The sequence below is a fragment of the Cariama cristata genome, unplaced genomic scaffold (assembly GCF_000690535.1).
Source record: "Cariama cristata isolate BGI_N322 unplaced genomic scaffold, ASM69053v1 scaffold12793, whole genome shotgun sequence".
NCBI lineage: Eukaryota > Metazoa > Chordata > Aves > Cariamiformes > Cariamidae > Cariama > Cariama cristata.
Window position 1 is genome coordinate 64,987 of NW_009607902.1, and position 12,296 is coordinate 77,282.

Sequence of the window (12,296 nt, forward strand, 5' to 3'; positions counted from 1 at the left end):
CTCACATTCACCTTCCTCTTTAGACCCCCTCTCTGAATACTAGGATGTATTGCTTCTTCAACCAATTCCGTTTATGTTACTAAATAGCTTTAATTATTTACTAAGAATTGGCTGCAGCTGAAACCTGAGTTGATGTCAGACAGGAATGTCCAGAAGACCTATTAGTCTTCAAATGACTATCTTTTCATAGTCTCAAAGGAGCAACACCATGTTGCTTAAATGTGGAAGGGCTTAGTTGCTGTTGGTTTTTTTTGTTTGTTTGTTTTGGGTTTTTTTTTGAGGTGGGGTGCAGGGGGATGTTAATAGTTTCCCTTTGGCAACCCAGGCCAAAACCCCGTTTCTACAAAACCCTGCCCATAATTACACCTTAAAAATAGAGTACAAATATTTGTTACATAAAAATAGGTTTCATTACAAATATGAACACTGTGTACTGTGCATTTCCAGGTGAATTGCTATCAGGAGTGTGTTTTTTGGTCTGAAACAGTGCCAGAAGCTTTTCGGTACATGTTTCTGTATATTTTCTCGAGACTCTCTTCAAAGATTGCTCTGTGAGGCTTCCCTTTGTATAGAGCTTCACGACTAGACCAATATACACCATCATCCAAGTGAACAGAAGTGTTCTGCTGCACTGGTGATCTGTCAATAGAAGAAGATACGAAGTAATGATCAAATCAAGGTAAGGATGAGGAATCAGAAGCACAAAACCAGCAGAAATCTAAATGTAGAGCTGCTAAACACAGATTACCTATCACAAATTGAAAAAAAACTGCACTGCAGCTACTTCTATGAAATGGGAGCCCCACATTATTCATTCACACAAATTCTCTCCCACTTATCTGAGTGCACTTGATAATACCTTGCAAACAGAAAAAGAATTAATTTTCAAAGAGCATGCAGTAATTTTGCTGTATTTTGATAGGCAGTGTGACTAGGCACTAAGCCTATGCAAGAGCAACACAGTAAGATTTTTGTGTCCTTTGAAGGTTAAAATGTAACCACAAGCAGCTATTTCAATATGAAGACAATCTATCAGAGGTATATTAAATTACTGTGGTTGCAGCTGTAAAGTGCTCTATCGGAAGCATCTTGGATTAAGTATTCTACCAAATACATTATGATATAGTGGCAATCGAGTGTTCCTTCCCCGCCCCATCTTCTGTGTCACTGTTTTAATACTAAACACCAATACAGTCTCATATTTCAGTTGCTTTGAGAAATTATTTCCTAGATCTATGAATTGAAATTTATTCTCTTAATATCATTACAAAACACTGACAAATCTGAAGTATGTGTATCTAAACTTCACAACTATTTGCCTTCTCTTGAAACTTTCAAAATAAAGGCTTGCATCTTATAATGAAATCAGCCATTTTCCTGGGATAAAGCATGAAACAAGTAGCTCAAAAATCATAAGCAAAAAATGACTCCTGAGGTGACATTTTTCACATCTGCTCAGAGGTTTAGGCACTTAAGGCACTTAAAAATTAGGACTGAGTTATCTTCAGCCTTTCGTGAATGTTCTCAGTCTGGGAAATAAAACTGGAAATGTGAAGCTTTCGGTGACCATCTTCACTTAGGAAATGGATTACATTTCACAGGGAAGCTTTACATTTTCTTATACACGTATCATTTACTAATCTACTATGGTCAAATCAGTATTTAAAATTTTATTGTCAAGTTAGAAGCAGTAAACATCTGTGAGAAAATTGAAAGAAACCTTATGTGAAAGGACTCACAAATAAACTTCTAGCTAGCTGCATCAAAATGCAAGGCTTTCACTTCAAGAAAGGAAAACAGTGAGTGAAGAAGAGGAAGGTGTAGGATCAGTTTTCTAAATTCACATTTCTAAGCTTTCACTGTCCCATGGAAAACAAAAGAAGGAATAGCTTTTGCTTTTAGATTTCTTACATTTAGATGATTAGGGTGATGCCAACCTATACCACATAAAACCAAGAAGATCTCCGTGTGGCTCCAGTAGGAAGGAAGGGAGGAAGGCCACTTTCACACTTTTTCAAAAAAGCTCCAACATTTAAAGTCAATCAACAGCATGAAGCAAATTTAAACCTGTCTATCATCCTGGAGAGGGTGAACTGTGTTTCACAGTTTGGACACAAAGAAACCAACCTACCAAACAGCAAAATCAATACAGAAGTTATACAGGTCTGTGTTAAATGTAGACAAGTCAATACCCTGGGGACTCATCAACAACTGAAGTTTTACCTCCTCCTTTCTGCAGTTCGTGTTACCTCACTTCTGACGGAGAATTCTTGGGCCAACAAATAAGCATGGCAGTAGGAGCGGCACTTGTAACTATACCACAAACAGCTCTGACACTCTTTTCCTTGGAATCTATTCCGTGCAGCCAGCCTTGTGCTTGCCTTTTCTTCTACTAAAAGCTTAACCTACATAGAGACACTCAAAATCCAACCCTTTTAACTGCAGTAAAGGAAAGACTCAAAAACCAATAGTAACTTTCACAAGCTCCTTATTCTGGTACTGACAAAGACTTAAAAAAAAAAATAAAAATGTAAGCTTCATTTTCCCTTCTTTTTTTGGAGGGTGCAGTGTGTGTGTATGTCTTTCCATTAGCCAGCCCTTGCACATGAGATACTCAGCGCTGGTAGATACAGCCAAGCTAGGGAAGAGTCCCTCTCCTGTCTCAACTGGAAACCAGCTGACAACCTGAGCTAAGCAATCTGGGAATTACACTCACAAATCATATTAACAGCAGGATTTCTGCACGCAACTCCCTGCTCTGAAATACCTGTCATATGCTTTTGTTCCCTCATACATCTCCTTTAAGAGTCCCAGAAGTTCTTTTCTGAGTGAATCATATACTAAATATTTCACAAAACATAGACCTTTTCCTTACTCCCAGTGGTTTTCAATCATCTATCTACTTTACTGCCAACATTTGGTCGACAGTACCATGTCCTTCCATGAACTCTGCTCTGTCCTTGTATCCTGTTTATGAGCACTGTGGCAAACACTCAGCAATCAGACTGTCCTCGAATCCTTTTATGTCTCACCCTTTGGTGAACGGGAGTACTGCTGCCAGCCTCTAAACCCAAGGAGCAGTCCTTTCTCAACTTGAGTGCCACGTTTCAGATCCCATTGCTTCATGATTCTGTAGTATTAGGGTTTGTTTTTTCTTTTTTTTCATGGTCTGCAGTTTCAGCATCAATCTCAAAGTCCCAAAGCTGCCTCAAAACAAAATCTTGCACTTTCTCTCTCACAAACACATCCTACCCAATTTAATTGCAGCAGCTGTCAGGACAAAGGATAAGGGAGCAAAAAGGCTACATGCAGAATACAGGAGTAAGCACAGGTACAGAAATACCAACAACTTCAACAGCAACTTCACATACATGTGAAAATCTGACTAACTAGATCTCTTGCACAGAGGTGACTACAAATTACAGGAATTTTAAAAAAGCCAACAAATCATAAATGAACTTTTAAGTGCTTATTAATTGCAAGTAGAAGTTCACTATAAGACCTGTATTGAATTACCCTCCTTTCAGTGGTATACAGTGGTGATTTGGGAATATTGCATGCAAAATATTGCATCATGTTTAATTATCAAAATAAAACCTTTTTTTCCTAATGTCAAGACCTCTCAAATTTAGCACCACAGTTCTAGGACTTCCCTCTTAATGTAAGAAAAACAGAAAAGCTATACAACTCAAAAAAATGTTTTACATTACTTAGTATTTTTCCTCCAACAAGTACCCAAAATGTTGTTCCAAATACCATGTGCATACCTAGAGAACATCAATATTTATAACTTCTACTACCGAAGTTGTCAAAATCAATTCAATTGGTGTCTTTTAAGTAAAATATTCAAGTGAAACCCTAGTCATATATGTAAGGAGTACACAGAATAATTAACCTACATAAACCAGGTTTTCAAGATGTCTTCTGAAATACGGCATACTGAATCACTAAACCATAGTATATATAGTTTCTGTGTTTTTTTGAAGATGCTTCTCTTTTCCAAATACTTGTTTTGGAAAAAAAGAGAATAAAACAACAGAACAGCCTCAAGCCAGACTACTAAATAAACTTCAATTTATTTTTCCTCTCCCATAGTTTTAAGAAAAAAACCAAACAATTGGTTATTTTAAAAGTGACATTTGCTCTCTGCTTGATAAAATCCAAACGCTACTGCCCAAGGATCATTTTTATGACCAAGTCCAGTTCCAAAATCAGTGTTTTATGAAGACTGTACTGACACAGTGCCAAACAGCACGAAAAGCATTATTATAGTTAACTGTATTTTGCTTTTAGGTGAAAAAACTTAGTATGACTAACTCCTACAGAAGCCTTTTCCCAGTGCAATACATTACATAGCTCAAAATAGGAAGAGAAATTTTTAGCTGAATTTAAAGGGCAACATCATGAGTATGACTGTTCTGTCTTGGTCAGAGAAAATCTCCATACCTGCTCTGCAGTTCACTGATGGATAAGGGTGCTTTATGTGAAGATTCTCTTGTCTTAGTCAAGTCTCCTTTTGATGAGTTACTCTCATCCTAAAAAAAAAACAGAAATCAAATTCTTACTACCTTGGATTCTGATTACAATGATCTCATTTCAAAAATACTTTCTTTCCATTTAGTAGAAGACTATTAAAGTGCTTACATTTCTTGGGGGAGAAAGGGACAAAGTATAATGAGCCAAATGCCATTTATGAACATTTTTAATTAAGTTCAGTACAATTCAGCTAATAATTTTCAGGTAATAAACTGGAAAAAATTTCTAGACAGTATAGATCTAGAGAACTATGCAGACAGCACAAGCTTCAACAGTCCCCAACAAACACGTTGGTAAGATGCTATGAAACCTACTGCTCACTGCCTTACTTTTGTTTCTTGTAGGAAAGGGGGGAAAAAAAACCACTTAAAATTTATCATTTATTAGCTTTTATAATGAGCTATCATGCATTTAATGCATTTTACCAGAGAGGTGTATTCTACACATCTGAATAGTTCGATTCCATATACAGGGCTGAGAACATGCTTACCCAACTTTAAAAAGTATCTGTGATTGATACACTTAATGTGTCTATCTGTGATACACCTTCAGTGGTATTCTTAAGAGTCGCTAGAAAGTAGTCTTGTCTTCCAAATGCTATCTATGCATTAATTAACCTATATTTGCCCTCATAGGTCAGTAAGAAACATAACATCTCATGTGAAGGGAGCCAGTTGCTCACCTGAGAGAGGATGGTAAAAATTCCACCACACACAACCACGTTCACTCTACTCTGAAGAGCAAAGACACTACTTAAGAGGTGATACTAAGTGATGCTTTCAGCAGAAGCCAACTGCTGTAAGGATTAGTAAACAAAAATCACCTTTCATGCCATAGGAGAAATAACTGGAAAAGAAGACTGTGCAGTAAAAATAATCACTCTTGCTGGTAACACAAAACTGGGAGAAGCGACAATAAATATACTGGTAGATGGCAATAAGATGCAGAGCAAGCTCAACGGCAGGTGTATGGATGGGGAAAAACCTAACAAAATTTATTGTGGTGAAATACAAGGTAATAAGTGTGTTTGTAAACAGGGTAACTCTCTTCCTTCAGCAGTCGCAGACTACAAAACACTAAAGAGGAAATGGGGTACAGTGGTAAATAAAACTCCACAGCATTTGCCAGAAGCAAATTATGTTCTAAGAAGCAAAAAAAAGATGGAAACATTATGACACTGTCAGAATGTCATAGCAGAAAGCTCCAGTGGACACCCTAAGGAATCTGCAGCAGAGCTCCAGTCACACTATTTTAACAGAGCACTGTGGAAACAAAATTTTGGAAAACACAGCTGGATGCTTCTGGGAATGGTTATTTAGCATTAGGCTCTTTGGAAAGAAACAGAATAAGAGATGTTTTTTAACCTTTCAAAGTCATAGTCTCTGTTTGGCTCCAGATCGGAGCCAAAACCTACTCACCACATCGCCAGTGTAGTTGCTTTACTATCCCCTCACTTTCAAGATGACCCATTCACCTCATCCATCCGCAGCATAACAACACAGCCTAGATTTTGGGCCATCTAAGGAAGCACAACCAAGCCTGGTGTATTTTACAGTATTCATTGCAAGCAGACCTGATTTTTTTTTTTAAGCAGGTCAGTTGCTGTTAGCACAGCTTTCACAAGTTGCTGTACACAATTATCAAACACTGTGAGACTTCTCTGTAGCGTCCTCCCATTCCTTTTGCTCAGTGGAAGAAAATGGAGGGAGAAAAATTGTCCTTTTCCAGCATTGTTCTGACCAGGCTGGTAATTGAAGACTCAAAAGTCCTACCCAATACCCTGATAGCGGGATTTTTTAGGGCAGAAACATGAGGTTTTCTGACAGGAGAGGAAACAGAAAAGCGTCATCTCTGATTATTAATCCCTGTGAATATTCAGCAAGTGCTTGATACTGGGAAGGGACAAGGTGCACTAACAGAAAGCCAACAGAAAGTATCATGCTTCAAGAATCTAACACAACGCTTGCAAATTTGTGTGCATTTGTGCAATATCACAGTAACAAGTGAATACCAGTATATGTGTAAGTCTAGAGTAGAATGTTTTAAATTATGTAAGTAAAATAAGTAAATAGGAAGGAAATTACCAAATTCTCCTTTACCCATTATTATATCTACTAGTCTTTATGACTGTATGGAGAGACTGTGTGATCAGCCATCCAGCTCTCCCAACAAACTAGTAAATCTTTTATCGTAAAGTTATGGTCTAGCATTTGTGTAATATCACAGTAACAAGTGAATATCAGTATACGTGTAAGTCATTCTAGAGTAGAATGTTTTAAATTATATAAGTAAAATAAGTAAATAGGAAGGAAATTACCAAATTCTCCTTTACCCATTATTATATCTACTAGTCTTTATGACTGTATGGAGAGACTGTGTGATCAGCCATCCAGCTCTCCCAACAAACTAGTAAATCTTTTATCGTAAAGTTATGGTCTACTGTTCAAGGAAGGTAGTGAAGGACCACTGGAGATACTTCAGGCTGTGCAAACTTTCATTACGTGTAGGTGGTGGACCATCATGAAATCCAATTTGTTATCTTAAGTTCATTGAAACATCAGAAAAGCATTTGACATGATTTGTACCTATTTTGGAGTGGCTGAAACACAGAAAAATGCGATGGGCATCTTCTATTTGAAAGGTAGCAGCTCAAAAGATCATAACATTCATATAAAAACCTCAGGGAGGTACAGCATGAACTAGATCAAACAGTCTTAGCATGCATGAGAAAAGGTTTTTCAGAATTTAAAACAAAAAGCACAACAACTAAGCTAAAAATGAAGATTGAACAGAAATGAGAAAATCAGATTAAGAGAGCATGCAGACAACACAAGGAGCTGCCCAGGATGGTTAAATTTGGGGAAATAAATAAATCAAGACTTCAGAGCTAAGACAGATGTGCTTCAGTACATCTTGCAGCAGTGGATTGAGACAACTTTCACTCTGCCCCAGCCCTCTGCCATGGGTTTACTGTAGTCAGTGGAATCACCGCATCCCAGCCAGCACAGCTCATATGCCAGTGTACTGGCGTGACGCCTGCCGTTTCTGCGTTGAAATGTGAGGTGGGGAGGCCAGGGTTCTCACATGCTTTATCACGCTTCCCACTGATACAGCAAGCTACGTCAGAGGGGAAAGGTGGAGAGTTGGGGACAGTAGTAACTTAAAATTGCAGCAACATTCAAAAGCAGATTTCTGTCAACACTCCTTTTTCTAAGAGGAGAAACCGAAGCAAAAAAGATGTCTTTCTCCACTTTGAGAGACTCATGTCTCTTCTAACCCATCAATAACTTTTGTGTGTTAGATTGTCAGACAAAAATAATAATTTTATCAGAGCTCCTAATTTTCATCTTACCTACCTCTCATCCTTATATCCTTTTATCTTACCTTTCTTTTACCTCATCTCACACTTAAGACCCTCAGTTCTCTGCAGATGAATAACCTTGTTATTCAGTTTGTGCAATGCTTTCGCCAGGGAGATCCTTTGCCACAACTGGGTTTCTCAATCACAATAGCAAAATTTTTTATCTGTCTAAAACCACACTTCAAAATTCCATCAGACTCAAGGGCAAAATATTCTGATCCTGGGCATAATCTCATTAGATAAAGAGCTCTGTTCATTGAAAGCCAGGTAATTAAGGGAAAAAAGCCCACATCTGAAGAATAATATTAGCTCTACAAACAGCTGGACACAAGCAGCTGCTGATGTGCAGCTGCACAACATGTTAAGCCTTGATGTTCTACAGATCTGTAACATATTTTTTGCTTAAATTGGAAGTAGAGAACCAGATATAAAAAGAAAAATCCAACAACAACTTCATTGTCCTCAATAACCCATGACAGGGTTACCTATACCAGCTGTCCATAAGGGCTACACATAAGGAGGTTACTGAAAACAGCGTGAAACAGTTATATACTGAATCCATACTTCTACAATCAAGGCTGCCTCAAAGGACAACATCATAATAAATTCAAGACTGTAGGCACAGTTCTCTTCCTCAGCCATGTTGAAGAAAAGAAAGGATTTAGTTTGCAAACTTACAAATATTAGGCGCTGTCTAGCACTGTGTGTCCTTAAAATATTTTTCACTCTCTTATGGATCTCATCTCCATTTGCTGGTGAAGGCCAACCAGAGCTAAACCTGCAAGAGGAAGCGGAAAAACAAACAGAAGAAATATTTTCTTGTTGAAAAGCTCAAACATGCTTTTGACTCAGATTTTTATTTTTTTTCAAATTATGAAGCATGCATTACTTCCTTCTATTTAGAACATATACAATGTTTAGACTGGATTCTTTTTCTCCTCTGGGATACAAATAAAGAAACATTTCAAAGCATCCACAATACCAACAGAAGATGCGAAATATAGGAAATTATGATGATTTTGTAACTTGAGTAATCTTTCTGTAATGTTTGTATTGTTCCTACAGAATAGAAAAGCTATACAGTTATTCTATTGCCAGTGATCAGGTTTCATTTTCCTCTTTTTAAAGGAAGTATTACACACATAAAATTATTTTCACTCGAATAAGTCAACAGGAAGACAACCCCAACGTGTGCAAATGGTAAGCCCATGGAGTTAAAAACCTGCAAATTCACAATCTTTATTTCACAAGATGGAACTGCAATTTAAGTCGCCTTTTTTTTTTTTTTTTTTTTTTTTTTTTTTTAGATTAAAAACCAGGTAGCTTGCTTGATATAAGTGACTTAAAACCAACAGCTACTTTTGAATTTTACCCTTTTATGTTTCGCAGCATGTTTTCTTTTACACTTTACTAAAAAACTCAAACCCAACCCTCATCCTTCTCAGCAAGTTCAGAAGCTGGCAGAATTTTCATATCCATAGTTTTTCTCAGACTGTTAAGGGAGGCAACTAAGATTTTAAGAACAGAATCATTTACATGCTAGCCACATGTTAGTACACTCACAAATGTATTATTTAAAAAAAAAAAAAGACACAAAAAAAAGAGTCCTCAACATAAGGAAAGAATTATTGAGGAAAAGTTATGAAATGTATACTTACACAATCTCATCACAGTGGACAGAAACAAGGCACCAAATCAAGATTGTGCATCTTCATTTCAATGTTTCCTAACCTCTGAGGACCTGACTTTGCACCAAGAAAATAAAAACTCATGATGTGGTATCATGCTAATATGAATACAGGCCACCAGGCAAGCTGTGAGCTGGCAAGCCATACCGCTGCAATTTGAGCTAATGGAACAACAGCCAACAGCAGTACTGGGCTGCCATACTCTGGGTGGATTAAGAGCACAAGAAACTGTGAGATGCTTTGATAGTTGGCTTCACAAATTTGATGCAGTGGAGAAACATCATGGCTCCGAACTCTGAGATTCTACACTGGGCTCTGGATGGGTTTGTGGGATGGGACTGCAAGCCCTTCTGCCCTCTGCTCTCCAATTTATCACATTCCCTGCGTTATCCAGTCTATCACTCTGAAATCCCCAATCTGATCATGCCTGGCTTAGTTTACCTTCAGCCAACTTCCAGAAATTTCAATACAGCTAAAGAACTGTACAGCTCCTTCCAAAAAGAACAAACCAAGTACACACAGAAAGCTTCAGTCCAAAAGAAGTAACTTGGCAGTGTTAAAATTAATGGAAGCAGGATCCTGGAAATGGGAAGTGCCAGGGTGCCTTGAAGGTTACAAGCAGGGCAGGGAGCTCTTTGCAATCTTTTGGATCATTCCTTCTATTACCAGAGAGAGACAGAAATGTAAGTAGAAAGTGACCAGTTCTCTGCTTTGGAGTAACTTTCTTCTATTTTCTCATATCTAATCAACTTACTTGGACTCACTTCTTATTGCTTATCTTTCTGAAATGTCTTTCTCTGTTCTAAACAGCCTCAATACTTTCAGCCTATTTATGAGTTTCCTTAAATCAAACTGTCTATTTCTGAATGCTTCTATTTTTCCTCAAGAAAGGGTGCCAAGAAATTTGGAATATTGCAATATTGGAAGGATGAATCATATAATCTATAGAGGGATGTATTTTCCATATTTCTAATGACATTTAACATTGTTACCTTTGGATCATTACAGGCAAGAATTTTCACAAAGCTGGCCATAACATTCATATTAGCTTCCTGAACACTTACAATAAATTTCAAACCCAACAGCATGTATGGCAAATCCATACTGTTCAACTCTTTTGCATACTAGAATCTAACTATCTGTTGCACTAAAAGATCTCGCATAACTCTTTCTAAAAGACAGCAAAATGGTTTGTGAATTTTGTTAGGGGAGGAAAGTATTGCCTTTAAAGAAACAGAAGTCTAAGTCCCTTAAGCAGGTAGGAACATTTATTTCCCTAGCACAGTCAAACCCAGTTTGACGTACTGCATTACAATGCATGTGCTATATCACTAGCAGTGCTTTGAAAAAAAACCTTTTTTTCCCCTTATTTTTTAAAGAGGAGAAGTAAAGGAAAGAGGCTGGAGTGGTACTATCATTTTATGACTTCCCATTAGCATTTACAAACATTTACTAATATTAAAGAACCTCCAAAATGCATATTTAAAAATCTGCATCCTAGACGCAGTAGGAGTGAGTCATTTCCCATTTGACAAATAAAAGACAGTCCCATGAAGTCATGGCATTTTCTCTTATTTATACAGCAGCGGCTGTTCTTCCAGCATCCAGGTTGCTGGCACTGAGAAGAGAAGTTGGAATAGATTGCCTTTGGGAAATAAATTTTATGAAATTCATATGTAAGATTTCAGATCATTGTTATTAATCTTAAATTTACAAATATCCTTGGAGATAAAGGTATTTGCTTTTGGAAAAAAGAAAACCCAGCTTGCTATTGTATTCATTCAGAAAATACGTGGCTATGTCTGCAAGAAGAAGAAGATTTAAGTACTTAATTCAAGAACTAGTAAATTTCTTTCTTCAGGTGACTTTATTGATCAATCCACTAGTGTGCGCTGTGGTATAAGAAACCTTAGCCACTCACACATACCCCAAACTTATTTTACCCCCCCAAAAAGGAAAAAAAAAATAATTAGAACCTTAAGTGTGATTAAAACCAGTATCAGCTTCCTTTTAATTAGCCTTTCTAGTATTGCTATTGTCTAATTTCAGTAAAAACTAGAGAGTCTAATCCACATTTAAAGCCATAATGTTAATATTTACACCAACCAAAACTCAAACTAAAACAAAATCGTGCCTGAAATGTAACAACCATAATCTGAAATGAAACCTTTTTATGATATTCTAACTCTCATATTGGAAATCTTTTCTGAAACAGGCTTTATAGCAAAGCTTCTTAGAGTATAAATAAAGGGATTCCATTTGCCCAAAATCACCAATAACAAGTTTTTAAAATTACTAGCTACTTATTTATGTGATTAAGGTGTCACTATCATATTGCAATGTTGAAAGAAAAGTCATTTCATTTCAATGACTGTTTGTCCCAATAAACGAAATAAACTTCTATAGCTGTATTCTTCGTCATACTTTCAATTTTCCCTGGGACTTGCAAACATTCTGCAGTTACATCAGTTTAAATTGTTTATTGATTCCAATAGATTGTATAAACACTTTGGAAATATAGCTCAGTGACCTAGAAAAAGCCAGATCAATCAGAGAACTTCTCAAGATTAATTTCAAAGATGTTGTGTCAAGTCCGATCAAGGAAACAGAACCATTTTCCCTTGTAATGTGACTAAAGGCATTTATTTTCTTTTATGAGATAAGGATTTTTTTTAAGGTCATACAGACAACATCTACCTTGATAAAAAAAA

At 36.9% G+C, this 12,296-nt stretch overlaps 1 protein-coding gene across 1 annotated transcript in view; it reads right to left on the bottom strand.

Moving 5' to 3' along the window:
• Window positions 1–458: 458 nt before the first annotated feature.
• Window positions 459–12,296, bottom strand: part of SPATA6 (spermatogenesis associated 6) — a 34,477-nt gene continuing 22,639 nt past the window's right edge. The window contains exons 10-12 of the mRNA XM_009696926.1: window positions 8,576–8,675; window positions 4,447–4,535; window positions 459–639 (exon numbers count right to left, since the gene is read on the bottom strand). Of these exons, the coding sequence (XP_009695228.1) occupies window positions 459–639; window positions 4,447–4,535; window positions 8,576–8,675 (370 nt within the window). The remainder of the gene's footprint in view (window positions 640–4,446; window positions 4,536–8,575; window positions 8,676–12,296) is intronic.